This window comes from Coregonus clupeaformis, chromosome 6, assembly GCF_020615455.1.
Source record: "Coregonus clupeaformis isolate EN_2021a chromosome 6, ASM2061545v1, whole genome shotgun sequence".
NCBI lineage: Eukaryota > Metazoa > Chordata > Actinopteri > Salmoniformes > Salmonidae > Coregonus > Coregonus clupeaformis.
The window spans coordinates 3431488-3449150 of NC_059197.1; the positions used below are offsets into that span (position 1 = coordinate 3431488).

The window sequence follows — 17663 nt, forward strand, 5'->3', positions numbered from 1 at the left end:
TTGGCTCTGTACTACAGCACTTTGGATTTGAAATTATACAATACTATGAGGTTAAAGTGCAGATTGTCAGCTTTAATTTTAGGGTATTTTCATCCATATCGGATGAACCGTTTAGAAATTACAGCACTTTGTGTACATAGTCCCCCCATTTTAGGGGACCAAAAGTATTGGGACAAATTCACATATATGTATTAAAGTAGTCAAAAGTTAGGTACAGTATTTGGTCCCATATTCATAGCATGCAATGACTACATCAAGCTTGGACTCTACAAATTGGTTGGATGTATTTTCTGTTTGTTTTGATTGTGTTTCAGATGATTTTGTGCCCAATAGAAATTAATGCTACATAATTTGTTGTGTCATTTTGAAGTCATTTTTATTTTAAATAAGAATACAATATGTTTCTAAACACTTCTACATCAATGTGGATGCTATCATGATTACGGATAATCCTGAATGAATCGAGAATACTGATGAGTGAGAAAGTTATAGTATATATTATACAAATATCATCTGCACTTTTTTTTTTTTTTACCTCATAGTCATTGTATCATTTAAAATCCAAAGTGCTGGAATACAGAGCCAAAACAACAAAAAATGTGTCACTGTCCCAATACTTTTGGACTGCACTGTGTATGTGTTCTTTATGAAATTCTATGGTTAACTCCTTCACTACCGGACCATAGCCAACAGTACAGTGGCTTGGTAGCAATCGGACCATATACAGTGGGGAAAAAAAGTATTTAGTCAGCCACCAATTGTGCAAGTTCTCCCACTTAAAAAGATGAGAGAGGCCTGTAATGTTCATCATAGGTACACGTCAACTATGACAGACAAATTGAGAATTTTTTTTCCAGAAAATCACATTGTAGGATTTTTAATGAATTTATTTGCAAATTATGGTGGAAAATAAGTATTTGGTCACCTACAAACAAGCAAGATTTCTGGCTCTCACAGACCTGTAACTTCTTCTTTAAGAGGCTCCTCTGTCCTCCACTCGTTACCTCTATTAATGGCACCTGTTTGAACTTGTTATCAGTATAAAAGACACCTGTCCACAATCTCAAACAGTCACACTCCACACTCCACTATGGCCAAGACCAAAGAGCTGTCAAAGGACACCAGAAACAAAATTGTAGACCTGCACCAGGCTGGGAAGACTGAATCTGCAATAGGTAAGCAGCTTGGTTTGAAGAAATCAACTGTGGGAGCAATTATTAGGAAATGGAAGACATACAAGACCACTGATAATCTCCCTCGATCTGTGGCTCCACGCAATATCTCACCCCGTGGGGTCAAAATGATCACAAGAACGGTGAGCAAAAAACCCCAGAACCACACGGGGGTACCTAGTGAATTACCTGCAGAGAGCTGGGACCAAAGTAACAAAGCCTACCATCAGTAACACACTACGCCGCCAGGGACTCAAATCCTGCAGTGCGTAGACGTGTCCCCCTGCTTAAACCAGTACATGTCCAGGCCCGTCTGAAGTTTGCTAGAGTGCATTTGGATGATCCAGAAGAGGATTGGGAGAATGTCATATGGTCAGATGAAACCAAAATAGAACTTTTTGGTAAAAACTCAATTCGTCGTGTTTGGAGGACAAAGAATGCTGAGTTGCATCCAAAGAACACCATGCCTACTGTGAAGCATGGGGGTGGAAACATCATGCTTTGGGGCTGTTTTTCTGCAAAGGGACCAGGATGACTGATCCGTGTATAGGAAAGAATGAATGGGGCCATGTATCGTGAGATTTTGAGTGAAAACCTCCTTCCATCAGCAAGGACATTGAAGAAGAAACGTGGCTGGGTCTTTCAGCATGACAATGATCCCAAACACACCGCCTGGGCAACGAAGGAGTGGCTTCGTAAGAAGCATTTCAAGGAGTGGCCTAGCCAGTCTCCAGATCTCAACCCCATAGAAAATCTTTGGAGGGAGTTGAAAGTCCGTGTTGCCCAGCGACAGCCCCAAAACATCACTGCTCTAGAGGAGATCTGCATGGAGGAATGGGCCAAAATACCAGCAACAGTGTGTGAAAACCTTGTGAAGACTTACAGAAAACGTTTGACCTGTGTCATTGCCAACAAAGGGTATATAACAAAGTATTGAGAAACTTTTGTTATTGACCAAATACTTATTTTCCACCATCATTTGCAAATATATTCATTTAAAATCCTACAATGTGATTTTCTGGAAAAAAAATTCTCATTTTGTCTGTCATAGTTGACCTGTACCTATGATGAAAATGACAGGCCTCTCTCATCTTTTTAAGTGGGAGAACTTGCACAATTGGTGGCTGACTAAATACTTTTTTTCCCCACTGTACTAGGACTACACTACAGTAGCCGGGTAGCTAGTACCGTTAGCCAATTCCTTAGTGTTAACCTCTTCCATACCGGACCATAGCCTACAGTAGGGTTGTTAGGATACCAGTATACTCGATTTTCCATGGCAAAAAGGAAAACACGAAGAAGTCTAAACTATGCTTTATGTGAAATATTTGGTGCTAACGCTTGGGAAGTAAACAGACGTGACTCTGGATGACGTCATAAGGCTGTTTGTTTGTTTGTTTCCAACATTAGGACTGTTTTCCTCAAGAAATTAAGTCTGCTTCATGTTTTGTTTGCTTCCCATGATACTTCAGAGTCACGATACTGGTATGCACTGTTAGTCATTTCCTTGCAGTTGCACAGTGAAGTAGTACAAGTACAGGTGCATGTGATAAGAACACTGCCTTTTTGTCTATTTGCAGAGGTGATGGTTTCCTACTGGCACCGAGCCATACACCAGGAGATCTCCGACTTCTTCAACATCCTGGAGTGAGTATCCTCAGTGTTAACACTTCCTCTCTCCCTGTGTAGATGGACAGATACTATAGGTGGATGGATACATTACATTCATTACATTTATTTTCAAAGACACAACTACGCATTTCAGACTTCAAATAAGTAGTTGGTGTACATGGTGTAACAGAAGTGGCCTTTGACCTTTGGTGTGAAGAAGCCTATAGAGGAAGATAATAAATGCCACGTTTGACCCTACCGCACAAACACACAGATGTATATGCACACAAACCACCAACACAAGCAGGCACACACCATCCCACTCAGACATGTGTACATGCACACACAGACGCCAACACACACACACACAGTACTTGTATCAGGGTTGTAGCCATTGACAGTGTTAGCATAGATCTTTTCATTGTTGTTTGGCCCATAGGTGCCTTGCTGTTCCATAGCAACAGAAAAGGCCACACTCATGACTAGGGAAAGGATGGGGAAATGATGGTCAGTTGAGATTTCATGAGAGTAAGATGAATTGATTGATTTAAATAGAACATTGCAAAACCAAATAATAAATGAAGCAATAAAGCCTAATCTCAATACTGACAGGATGAGCAAATGACTGTCACTATGACTGTCACGTTCTTGTTTAGTGCAAGAGTAATAAATCAGTGAGAAAGTAAAAATCAGTGAATAGTAAAGATATTCCTTGATAACATTGTGCATCTCGAGAACATATTGACAAATCTCTTGATAACATTGTGTGTGTGGGTGCAGGGTTTTGAAACTCTTGTCTACTTGACTATAATTGAGTGTATTTCCCTCATGTTGGTTCCTGTTTCTTTTGTGTTTGCATGGAAGGTAGCCTAGCGGTTAGAGCGTTGGGCCAGTAACTGAAAGGTTGCTGGTTCGAATACCTCCACTGACAATGTGAAAAATCTATCGATGTGCCTTTGAGCAAGGCACTTAACGCTAATTTTCTCAAGGGGCGCCGTACTACTATTACTGACCCTGTAAAACAACACATTTCACTTCACCTATCAGGTCTATATGACAATAAAATATATACAGGGCATTCGGAAAGTATTCAGACCCCTTGACTTTTTCCACATTTTGTTACGTTATAGCCTTATTCTAAAATTGATTAAATTGTTTTTTCCCCTCATCAATCTACACACAATACCCTATAATGACAAAGAAAAAACATGTTTTTAAAACTTAAATATCTATCTACATAAGTATTCAGACCCTTTACTCAGTACTTTGTTGAAGCACCTTTGGCAATGATTACAGCCTCGAGTCTTCTTGGGTATGACGCTACAAGCTTGGCACACCTATATTTGGGGAGTTTCTCCTATTCTTCTCTGCAGATCCTCTCAAGATCTGTCAGGTTGGATGGGGAGTGTCGCTGCACAGCTATTTTCAGGTCTCTCCAGAGATGTTCGATCGGGTTCAAGTCTGGGCTCTGGCTGGGCCACTCAAGGACATTCAGAGACTTGTCCCGAAGCCACTCCTGTGTTGTCTTGCCTGTGTGCTTAGGGTCGTTGTGCTGTTGGAAGGTGAACCTTCGCCCCAGTCTGAGGTCCTGTGCATTCTGGAGAAGGTTTTCATCAAGGATCTCTCTGTACTTTGCTCCGTTCATCTTTTCCTCGATCCTGATTAGTCTCCCAGTCCCTGCCATTGAAAAACATCCCTAAAGCATGATGCTGCAATCACCATGCTTCACCATAGGGATGGTGCCAGGTTTCCTCCAGACGTGACGCTTGGCATTCAGGCCAAAGAGTTCAATCTTGGTTTCAAGACCATAGAATCTTGTTTCTCATGGTCTGAGAGTCCTTTAGGTGCCTTTTGGCAAACTCCAAGCGGGCTGTTATGTGCTTTTTACGGAGGAGTGGCTTCCATCTGGCCACTCTACCATAAATGCCTGATTGGTGGAGTGCTGCAGAGATGGTTGTCCTTCTGGAAGGTTCTCCCATCTCCACAGAGGAACTCTGGAGCTCTTTCAGAGTGACCATCGGGTTCTTGGTCACCTCCCCCAATTGCTCAGTTTGGCTGGGCGGCCAGCTCTAGGAAGAGTCTAAAAATCTGTTTTCAATTTGTCATTATGGGGTATTGTGTCTAGATTGATGAGGAAATGTTTTTATTTAATCCATTTTAGAATAAGGCTGTAACGTAACAAAATGTGGAAAAAGGGAAGGGGTCTGAATACTTTCCGAATGCACTGTATATTTTTTTGTTGAACTTTAGTAGTCTTAGGCCTAGATTCAATCTGGACCACGGAAGATCTGCGTTATTGCACGATTTACATTTAAAGGTAATTTCCGATTGAGCCGACATATGCAGCATTTACCGTGAGTGCGGTCTCTGCAAATAACATTGCCTTTAAAAGTAAATCACGCTATAATGCGGATCCTCCGAAGTCCGGATTGATTCTAACCCTAACTTGAACTCTGTTCAACTATAAATAGGCCTAGTTGAACTTTCCAACGCTAATGACGAGTTGAAGTTGAACTCAAGCAGTAGAACTTTAGGAGGCCTAGTTGAACTTTCCAGCGCTAATGACTTTGTCCTCTCATTACAGGGAGGGAGGGAGGGAGGAAGGTGTGCATAACAGAGAGAGACAGAAGAGGACGGGAATGATGGGAGACTTGGCAGAGGGGAACGGATGAGACCGATAAAAGAGAGAGAGAAAAAGAAAGAAAGAGAGAGGGGGGCTGTAAAACGTATAAGAGTTATAGAGGGATAGGCTCCAACTTTTCTCCCCTAGCCTCCACTCAGCTCTGCAGTAAATTCACTGTGTTTCCTGTCTCTGCTGGTGCTTCCGTTATTATAACACACAGCTCCAAGGCACACAGTACTGTAGTACTGTCCTCAGCTCACACTGGACACACAGACACACACACACACACACACACACACACACACACACACATACAGTACCAGTCAAACGTTTGGACACACCTACTCATTCAAGCGTTTTTCTTTATTTTTACTATTTTCTACATTGTAGAATAATAGTGAAGACATCAAAACTATAAAATAGCACATGGAATCATGTAGGAACCAAAAAGGTGTTAAACCAATCAAAATATATTTCATATTTGAGATTCTTGAAATAGCCACCCTTTGCCTTGATGACAGCTTTGCACACTCTTGGCATTCTCTCAACCAGCTTCACCTGGAATGCTTTTCCAACAGTCTTGAAGGAGTTCCCACATAGGCTGAGCACTTGTTGGCTGCTTTTCCTTCACTCTGCGGTCCGACTCATCCCAAACCATCTCAATTTGGTTGCGGTCAGGGGATTGTGGAGGCCAGGTCATCTGATGCAGCACTCCATCACTCTCCTTCTTGGTAAAATAGCCCTTACACAGCCTGGATATGTGTTGGATCATTGTCCTGTTGAAAAACAAATGATAGTCCCACTAAGCCCAAACTAGATGGGATGGCGTATCGCTGCAGAATGCTGTGGTAGCCATGCTGGTTAAGTGTGCCTTGAATTCTAAGTAAATCACTGACAGTGTCACCAGCAAAGCACCCCCACACCATAACACCTCCTCCTCCATGCTTTACGGTGGGAACTACACATGCGGAGATCATCCGTTCACCCACACCGCGTCTCAAATTTGGACTCCAGACCAAAGGACACATTTCCAACGGTCTAATGTCCATTGCTCGTGTTTCTTGGCCCAAGCAGGTCTCTTCTTTTTATTGGTGTCCTTTAGTAGTGGTTTCTTTGCAGCAATTCGACCACGAAGACCTGATTCACACAGTCCCCTCTGACCAGTTGATCTTGAGATGTGACTTGAACTCTGTGAAGCATTTATTTGGGCTGCAATTTCTGAGGCTGGTAACTCTAATGAACTCATCCTCTGCAACAGAGGTAACTCTGGGTCTTCCATTCCTGTGGCGGTGAGAGACAGTTTCATCATAGCGCTTGATGGTTTTTGTGACTGCACTTGAAGAAACTTTCAAAGTTCTTGACATTTTTCTTTGCTTATTTGAGCTGTCCTTGCAATAATATGGACTTGGTCTTTTACCAAATAGGGCTACCTTCTGTAAACCCCTCCCTACCTTGTCACAACACAACTGATTGGCTCAAACGCATTAAGAAGGAAAGAAATTCCACAAATTAACTTTTAAGAAGGCACACTTTCACGATCGTTAACGGATGAGACGGACCAAGGCGCAGCGTGATAAGCGTACATATTTATTAAAGTACTGAACACGAACAAAACAACAAACAAACGATACGTGAAGTCCAAGGTAGACTAATAACATACCTATACGGAACAAGATCCCACACAGACTGGTGCCAAACAGGCTGCATAAGTATGGTCCCCAATCAGAGACAACGAGCTACAGCTGCCTCTGATTGGGAACCACCCTGGCCAACATAGATCTAAACGATCTAGAACCTAAACATAGAAAAACTTAACATAGAAACTACACACCCTGGCTCAACATTTAAGAGTCCCCAGAGCCAGGGCGTGACACACACCTGTTAATTGAAATGCATTCCAGGTGAATACCTCATGAAGCTGGTTGAGAGAATGCCAAGAGTGTGCAAAGCTGTCATCAAGGCAAAGGGTGGCTATTTGAAGAATCTCAAAGATAAAATATATTTTGATTTGTTTAACACTTTTTTGGTTACTACATGATTCCATATGTGTTATTTCATAGTTTTGATGTCTTCACTATTATTCTGCAATGTAAAAAATAGTAAAAATAAAGAAAAAACCTTGAATGAATGTGAGTGTGTCCAAACTTTTGACTGGTATTGTACATACACATACACACATCGTGACTGCACAAACACACACATGCATCGTGACGGCACGCACAACACATTCCTGCACGCTTACAAACGTATACTCAACGCACACACACCCTAATACACAATCTCTCTCATCTTCCTCTATGCAGGCTGTGTCTCCAGCACTTCAGATTCCTGGGGAAGCGCCACATAGCCAGGTAAGTGTCAGCCTTCCACAGGTGCTTTTAGCTGATACTATGTACCTGCTATTGTTCTTCTTCTCCCACACTGTGTGTATGTGTGTGTGTGTTCATTGGTTTTACCAATGAAAGACATGCAACCTTCTGTCAGATTGTGTGAAATGTTATGTTTGCTCAACAGCCAGATACACACACACACACACGCACACACAAATTCAATCACACACACACACATTCAACTACCCTCTCCCCAACCGACACACATTCACAAACACACTTAATGTGCATAATGTATGCGCACGCAACCGTCGGTCACACACAAACACAAACCCAGGCTGCTCCCAGGGTCCAGGGTGGGGCTCTCTGACTATCTCCCCAGCGCCAGCTGCTGCTGCCTATGTGTCTGTGTGTGTCTTTGTGTGTCTGTGTGTGTGTGTGTACACGCTTGTTTGCGTGCCTGTGTCTGTGTGTCTGCGTCTGCGTCTACTGGGGAGACAAGAAAGAGGGTGGTCCCCTGCCAACACCATAGTTCTCCTTCTGCTTGCTGCAGTCGAGAGAGGGAGGGAGAAGAGAGAGAGAGAGAGGGCGGAGAGAAAGGGGGAAATATGATTCATGGCAGACACACAAAGATGTTGACAGCGAGATGGGCGAACTGGGATGTTTCTCACTGTCATAGTTGGCAAGAGCATGGTAGTTGGGAGGGGGGTATCAGGGAGGTGGTTTAGTAATGGTGTGTGTGTCAGTCCGTTTGGTGGTGAAGAGCCTGATCACCTGGATATACTCTAGTGAGCACAAACCAGTGTGTGATGCTGTTCAATTCACACCTCATATATAGGTATGGTGTACACTTTTTGTATGTGTGTGCGTGCGTGTGTGTGTGTGTGTGTGTGTGTGTGTGTGTGTGTGTGTGTGTGTGTGTGTGTGTACGTGTATCCTGGAGCAGAGCCAATGGCTTTCCCAGCCAGATTTTAATTCCTCTCAGCTAATTTAATTAGTCCTTATTTCCTCCTCGGTGTAAAGAAGAAGCAGAGACGTTTATTTTTTCTTCTTGTTCTCTTTTTGTCGGAGCCAACAAAGGGCTGGGAATGTGGTGTGTTTAGCCATGTCAGACATTAGTAGAATAAAGACGAAGGGGCTGGGAGACGTTGTGTGTGTCTCAAATGGCACCACATTCCCTATATAGTGCACTACTTTTGACCAGAGCCCGTAAGTGCTCTATAAACGGAATAGGATGCCATTTGGGTCACAAACCGGAGCTGGTAAGGGGCTGGTAAGTAACATGCAACCTTAATCAGAGAGGCTGCTGGGGGATTTGAATACTCTCTTTCTCTCTCTCTCTCACCCTTTCTCCGAGGCTCCAAGCCTTTGATGCCTGTCTGAACTCAGTGTGAGCTCTTTTTTTAAGTACGCCGATGACTTGCGCGTTGTGCATCCACAGTGCTGTTTGAAGGTTTCGCCGAGACATTGGTTTTTATTTCCCTCTTTTTACCTCATCCAGCTCATCTCTCTGTTGGGTGGATACAGCCATTAACACACAGCACACCTGTTACACTGGCTGTGTCCCAAATTGCACCCTATTCACTTTATAGGTCACTACTTTTGACCAAAGCCCTATGGCCCCTGGTCCTATTACCTTCATCCTCTATGGGATCGGTGTCCCGTATACGGGACGGTTGAGCTAACGTGCGCTAATGTGATTAGCATGACTGTTGTAAGTAACAGCAAACTTTCCAGGACATAGACATGTCTTATATGGGCAGAAAGCTTAAATTATTGTTAATCTAACTGCACTGTCCAATTTACAGTAAGTATTACAGTGACAAAATACCATGCTATTGTTTGAGGAGAGTGCACAACAACAAAAAACGAATCATGGCAACTGGTTTGATACATTCACCTCTGAAGGTAAATCATGTACTTACATTCAGTAATCTTGCTCTGATTTGTCATCCTAAGGGTCCCAGAGATAAAATGTAGCATAGTTTTGTTTGATAAAATCCATTTTACTGGGTTCTACAGTTTGAACCCCTGCTGTCTCTGGCACCACACCCTCCCCGCCCGGCCATCTAGATGTGTGAAAGTTAGTGTATAAGCTAATGATCCATCATTCCTGGGACTGTGTAAACTTACATTTTGTATTATCAAATAATTTTTTATGTTCTCTATAGTTATGTACTTGAAAATGTATCAATTGACCAATTCGGCACATTTGGGCAGACTTGATACAGTCCAGTATTGCGACGCTTCACTGGATCAATCTGAAACGTTGCACACTTACTGCTGCCATCTAGTGCCCAAAATCTAAATTGCGCCTAAACTGCAATATTATATTGTGGCCTTTCTCTTGCATTTCAAAGATGATGGAACAAAAAAAGAAAAGAAAATAAATGCATTTTTTTTGTTTGTATTATCTTTTACCAGATCTAATGTGTTATATTCTACTACATTAATTTCACATTTCCAAAAACTTTCAAATGGTATCAAGAATATGCATATTCTTGCTTCAGGTCCTTTAGGCGAAAATTGAAAAAAAGGGTCCGATCCTTAAGAGGATAAGTGCACTACCTTTGACCAGGATGTATTCCCTTTATAGTGCGCTCCTTTTGACCAGAACCCTATGGGCAGTAGTATGGCAAAAGTAGTAGGGCACACCACCCTATCCCACCTGGACAAGTGGAATACCTATGTGAGAATGCTGTTCATCGACTACAGCTCTGCTTTCAACACCATAGTGCCCTCCAAGCTTGTCACTAAGCTCAGGGCCCTGGGTCTGAACTCCTCCCTGTGCAACTGGGTCCCAGACTTCCTGACGTGCCGACCCCAGGTGGTGAGGGGAGGCAACAACACCTCCGCCACACTGATCCTCAACACGGGCCCCCCCACAGGGGTGTGTGCTCAGTTTGCTGATGACACGGCAGTGGTAGGCCTGATAACCAACAATGACGAACTACAGGGAGGAGGTTAGAGCCCTGGTTGAGTGGTGATAATAACCTAACCCTCAATGTAAAAAAAAAAAGAAGGGAAAAAAAGGAGCTGATCGTGGACTACAGGAGACAGCAGAGGGAGCATGCCCCTATCCACTCAACGGGGCCGCAGTGGAGAGGGTCAAAAGCTTCAAGTTCCTTGGCGTGCACATCGCCGAGGACCTGAAATGGTTCCACCACCGACACCGTGGTGAAGAAGGCACAACAGCTCTTCTACAACCTCAGGTGGCTGAAGAAATTCAGCATGGTCCCTAAGACCCTCACGCACTTCTACAAATGCATCATTGAGAGCATTCTGTTGGGCTGCATCACCGCCTCGTACGCATGGTTCTCCAGAGGGTGGTGCGGTCAGTCCAACGTATCACCGGGGACAGGCTGCCTGCCCTTCAGGACATTTACAGCACTCTGTGTTAAAGGAAGGCCAAGAAGATCATCAACGACCTCAGCCACCCGAGCCACGGTCTGTTCACTCTGCTACCTTCTGGCAGACTGAGACGGTACAGATTGTTGAACAGCCATCACTAGCCAAATACCTGCCCGGTACTCTGCCCTTCACCTTGAGACTAATGCCCCATGTACAGTGAAAGTATTTAGTCAGCCACCAATTGTGCAAGTTCTCCCACTTAAAAAGATGAGAGAGGCCTCTAATTTTCATCATAGGTACACGTCAACTATGACAGACAAATTGAGGAAAAAAAATCCAGAAAATCACATTGTAGGATTTTTAATGAATTTATTTGCAAATTAAGGTGGAAAATAAGTATTTGGTCACCTACAAACAAGCAAGATTTCTGGCTCTCACAGACCTGTAACTTCTTCTTTAAGAGGCTCCTCTGTCCTCCACTCGATACCTGTATTAATGGCACCTGTTTGAACTTGTTATCAGTATAAAAGACACCTGTCCACAACCTCAAACAGTCACACTCCAAACTCCACTATGGCCAAGACCAAAGAGCTGTCAAAGGACACAGAAACAAAATTGTAGACCTGCACCAGGCTGGGAAGACTGAATCTGCAATAGGTAAGCAGCTTGGTTTGAAGAAATCAACTGTGGGAGCAATTATTAGGAAATGGAAGACATACAAGACCACTGATAATCTCCCTCGATCTGGGGCTCCACGCAAGATCTCACCCCGTGGGGTCAAAATGATCACAAGAACGGTGAGCAAAAATCCCAGAACCACACGGGGGGACCTAGTGAATGACCTGCAGAGAGCTGGGACCAAAGTAACAAAGCCTACCATCAGTAACACACTACGCCGCCAGGGACTCAAATCCTGCAGTGCCAGACGTGTCCCCCTGCTTAAGCCAGTACATGTCCAGGCCTGTCTGAAGTTTGCTAGAGTGCATTTGGATGATCCAGAAGAGGATTGGGAGAATGTCATATGGTCAGATGAAACCAAAATATAACTTTTTGGTAAAAACTCAACTCGTCGTGTTTGGAGGACAAAGAATGCTGAGTTGCATCCAAAGAACACCATACCTACTGTGAAGCATGGGGTTGGAAACATCATGCTTTGGGGCTGTTGTTCTGCAAAGGGACCAGGACGACTGATCCGTGTAAAGGAAAGAATGAATGGGGCCATGTATCGTGAGATTTTGAGTGAAAACCTCCTTCCATCAGCAAGGGCATTGAAGATGAAACGTGGCTGGGTCTTTCAGCATGACAATGATCCCAAACACACCGCCCGGGCAACGAAGGAGTGGCTTCCTAAGAAGCATTTCAAGGTCCTGGAGTGGCCTAGCCAGTCTCCAGATCTCAACCCCATAGAAAATCTTTGGAGGGAGTTGAAAGTCCGTGTTGCCCAGCGACAGCCACAAAACATCACTGCTCTAGAGGAGATCTGCATGGAGGAATGGGCCAAAATACCAGCAACAGTGTGTGAAAACCTTGTGAAGACTTACAGAAAACGTTTGACCTGTGTCATTGCCAACAAATGCTATATAACAAAGTATTGAGAAACTTTTGTTATTGACCAAATACTTATTTTCCACCATCATTTGCAAATACATTCATTAAAAATCCTACAATGTGATTTTCTGGATTTTTTTCTTCTCATTTTGTCTGTCATAGTTGACTATGATGAAAATTACAGGCCTCTCTCATATTTTTAAGTGGGAGAACTTGCACAATTGGTGGCTGACTAAATACTTTTTTCCCCCACTGTATATGGAGTAATTGAATGCTGGCCACCTCGTATTCTGTTTATATACTGTTGTTTACTCACTCTATGTATATACTGTATTCTCGACATAACCTATCCTAATATATCTAGCTACTACTGTACACTCCATTTTCTTTCCAAATTATACACACCATGTATTTATATTCTGGATTCTGACACATGCTGATACTAATATGTCTACCCCTGGATTGTTAATTGGACCAATTCTGTTATTTCTTGATTTCTTGTTTAGATTTTTTTATTATTTGTTTATTTGTATTGTATTTGCAAGACATTCTACTGCACTGTTGGAGCTAGAAACATAAGCATTTCACTGTACCTGCTATAACACCTGCAAATCTGTGTACACGACCAATAAAGTTTGATTTGATTTGACAAAAGGAATAGGGTGCCATTTGGAACGCATCCACTGAACGGCTGTTTTCTATTACAATTATCCGCCTATCTGTAACATTGATAATACATTAAACACACTCGTAAACACTGATATTACATGTTAACACACTGATTACACTGGAATATGTGTGTGTGTGTGTGTTTGTTGACCTTGCTCTTGCCTCCCCCTGTGTGTTGTCTCCTCTACGCTCCAAGTATTGATGTGTTTATTGATGTGTTAATGGATGGTCTATGTGACTGCACATTTATTGATGGCCACATGTGTGATGAATGTGGTGCAACCAAGACTGATTTCTTACTTTTGCTGTGATATTTTTGTGTGATTTGTGTGTAGCTACTGCATGAGACTTTGCTTCTGGCATATGTAAGCTAATGATCATGTAGCATGATGACCATCCTCCGCTCCATCCGTCATCCCTCCCTCTTTCCATCCATCCATCCATCCATCCATCCATCCATCCATCCATCCGCTGCTCTACATTCTCTGTGATTACTGGCTGTAGTAGAATCAGTGACCTGACCGCTAAGAAATCTGCTCATTGAGATAGCATTAGCTGGTCTGGTTAGGCCAAGCATTTAGCACAATTCAATGTTAATCTCTGTCACCACATACAGTAGCTACTGTATTAGCAACAAGCAAACTAGCTTGCATTTACTAAAGCTCTCTGACCCTTGCTTCCAACTAATGCTCTCTATAGCCCTTAAAATACTTACAACCTAACGGCAACGTCAACCTAACATTGGAAAAATCTTTTTTTCTCTCTATCTAACGGCAATAACCCCGCTACTTCGCTGTGGCTGCATCCCATACTGAAATGACCCCCTCCTCTTTCTGCTTGGCTTGATGGCTTTAGCCCACCTGAGCCCATATGTATCAAGCGTTTCAGAGTAAGAGTGCTGATCTAGGATCAGGACCCCCGCTGTCCATAATAATCTGATTCATTATGATCTAAAAGTCTAAACTGATCCAAGATCAGCACTCCTACTCTGAGACGCTTGATAAATACGGGCCTTAATGTTCATTTAGACAACGAGGAGGAAGAGTATGATGATGATGATGATGATGATGGTGGTGGTGTGACTTAACGCTGGTGTCATTGGCTTGTGAACAGGAAGCTAGCAGCCGCGGTAAAGCTGGCCCAGGCCACCCAGAACAATGGCACCCTGAAGGGCTCTAACCATTCCGCCCAGTCCTCCTCGGGCCTGCTCCCTCAATGGTAAACACACAGTCGCCACCTGGGGGCCCTCCACACAGGGAGCAGGGTGAAGTTTCCCCTACACCCTGATCTTGGATCAGTTTAACATTTGCCCCACTGTTGGTTAAGGTTAGGATTGGAGGCAGGGTAGCTGATCCTAGATCTGTACATAGGGGAAACTTCACCTCATAGCTCCACACAGCGTCCGACATGAACTCACACACATATGTACACTTTTCATACTACTGAGCTGAGCTGAGCCGAGCTGTACTCCGCTGGCCTGGTTACGCATCCACTGTAGTTGCTGGAACCGTGCTGGAGAGGACAATGTGAAAAGAAAATATCAGAACAGTACAATATAGTCCAGGTTGGTACGATAGTGTGAAAAAGGTAATAATATATATATTTGTAATTAATTATAATTATTAATTATAATTAGGTGGGTAATACATCATAAAACACTGAGCTGTGTAGAGTAGTTCAGAAAATCGCAATTTATTTGTGAATCGGACTACAGGTTGTTATGCAGATCAAATAAGGATCACTGGACTTACAGTAATACTAGAAACAGTATTTACAGTGCCTATAGAAAGTCTATACCCCCTTGAACTTTTTTCACATTTTTGTTACGTTACAAAGTGGGATTGAAATGGATTTAATTGTAATTTTGTCATTGATCTACACAAAATACTCCATAATGTTAAAGTGAAAAGGAAATTCTATACATTTTTACAAATGAATAACAATTAAATAACTAAAATATAGTCGTTGCATAAGTATTCACCCACTTTGTTTAGGCAAACCTAAATTAGTTCAGAAGTCAAATTTGGCTTAACAAATCACATAATAACTTATATGGACTCACTCTGTGTGAAATAATAGGGGTTGACATGATTTTTGAATGACTACCCCTTCCTCTGTCCCCCATACATACAATATCTGTAAGGTCCTTCAGTCAAGTATTGAATTTCAATTTCAGATCTTTAAGCATGGTCAAGTTAATAATTATGCTGTGGATGATGTGTTAAAGTTCAAGAGTTCAATGGCTGTGATGGAGAAAACTGAGGATGGATCAACAACATAGTAGTGACTCCACAATAATGATCTAAATTACAGAGTGAAAAGAAGAATACAAATATACAGAATACAAATATTTCAAAACATGCATATACTGTATGTATGCAACAAGGCACTAAAGTAATACTGAAAACCCAACACAACACATCACTGAGTAACTGCCTCCTTATATTCAAGCATGGTGGTGGCTGCATCATGGTATATGTATGCTTGACATTGGCAAAGACTGTGGAGTTTTTCAGGAGGAAAAGAAACGGGATGGAGCTAAGCACAGGCAAAATCCTAGAAGAAAACCTGCTTCAGTCTGCTTTACACCAGACACTGACTGGGAGAGGAATTCACTTTCAGCAGGACAATAACCTACAACACAAAGCCAAATCTACATTGAAGTTGCTTACCAAGAAGACAGTGAATGTTCCTGAGTGGCGAAGTTGACGTTTTTACTTAAATCTGCTTGAAAATCTATGGCAAGACTTGAAAATTGCTGTCTAGCCATGATCCCCAACACCTTGACCTTTTAAGAATAATGGGCAGTACATTACAGGTGTGCAAAGCTCTTATGAATCTTATGAAGACTCACAGCTGTAACCGTTGCCAAAGGTGTTTCCAACATGTGTTGACTGAGGGTGGTGAATACTTATCTAATCAAGGTATAGTAGTGTTTTATTTGTCATTAATCAATTTTAAATGTTGTAATTTTTCTTCCACTTTGACATTAGAGTATTTTGTGTAGATTGTTGAAAAAAAAGGAACATTAAAGCCATTTTAATCCCACTTTGTAACGCAACAAAATGTGAAAGAAGTTCAAGGGGGTGTAGACTTTCTATAGGCACTGTATGTAACAGTAGCTAGGTGTCTTTAACATGGAGTTGAGTGATAGAGGTAGAAAGGAGCTATTCTGTTCCACTTTATTTAGAACTTGACTTTTTTGTCCAGTAAGATATACAAAAAATGTCCATTAAACTATACTTTTTTTGTCCAGTAAACTATACATTTTTTGTCCAGTAAACTATAAGTAGGACTTAAACCAGCTGAGTTTGTGTACACCATTTGTCCTGTTATGCGTTTAGTTCATCATTGCTGCTCATCAGTGTCATCTTCACGGTCATGAACAAGTGACCATCCATGGTGGACATTGTGAGTGTGTCATGTGACACAGTGTGGCGGCCACTCTGTTTTCCCAGCATGCCCCTCAGTGTCTACCATACGTGTGGTGTGGTGTAATTGGCTAGTCCTTTGTCTGCATATCCTCCCCCATTAAAAATAGAATCCCTGTCTTAACAGCAATCCCTTTTAACTATGTGGTTGCATTAACCTGTATGTTGTCACGTTACAGGTGATAATGTTTTCTTAGACATTTTCACACACTTAGGACCAATCCCAAATGGACCCCTGGACCCTACGCCCTATGCACTTGTGGATGCACTTTATACCAATCACATCCTCTCAGATCACAAGTGCATAGGTCGTAGGGTCTAGGGGTCCATTTGGGATTGGACCACAGTGCAGAATTACAGGCTGTTTTCAAGGCGGCGTGAATATATCGGGCGTCGTGTTCACAAAACGCAAAATATTGTGAAACAGATGAAATGAGCGTTCTTATTGGACAAGTTCACAGAGGTATCTCCTTCGTTTCAAACCGCTTTCACCTGTTTCATCACTGCTGAACACCACTCTGACTTGCGAGGTTGAGAGTTATATGTGTTGACCCTCTCACCTCCAACCCCTGACCGTCTGGTCACTAGGATGCTGTCAGGACAGGACGGCCATCGGCACGCCCGCTCCCAGACTATGCCCATCATCCGGGCCAAGAACGCCCTGACCAACCCCAAGCTGCTGCAGATGATGGAGACAGGTAATGTCCCCTCGAGTACGCCCACATCACCCAGCACCGCTGGGCACTGCCACCCCGGTCCCATTTTAAAACTGTTTAGTTCACATAGTTCACATCAATGTGTTTAGTTAGTTAGTTAGTTAGTTAGTTCGCTTTTGTTGTCCTAGGCCAATAGCTTTTTACTCTTACCAACCGTCAATAGTGCTATTTCTCAGCTATAACAGTGCTAAGTAACGTTACTTAGCTATTAC

General features: G+C 42.7%; 1 protein-coding gene across 9 annotated transcripts in view; it reads left to right on the plus strand.

Annotated features, from left to right (window-relative positions):
* The window catches only part of LOC121567330 (dedicator of cytokinesis protein 10), a 181547-nt gene that overhangs the window by 135891 nt on the left and 27993 nt on the right, over positions 1 to 17663 (plus strand). For 8 of the 9 annotated variants that reach the window (XM_045217328.1, XM_045217330.1, XM_045217318.1 and 5 more), the window contains exons 37-40: positions 2753 to 2819; positions 7710 to 7757; positions 14418 to 14522; positions 17324 to 17433. In XM_045217328.1, coding sequence (XP_045073263.1) covers positions 2753 to 2819; positions 7710 to 7757; positions 14418 to 14522; positions 17324 to 17433 — 330 coding nt within the window. The remainder of the gene's footprint in view (positions 1 to 2752; positions 2820 to 7709; positions 7758 to 14417; positions 14523 to 17323; positions 17434 to 17663) is intronic. The other variant, XM_045217348.1, reaches the window with a different exon arrangement.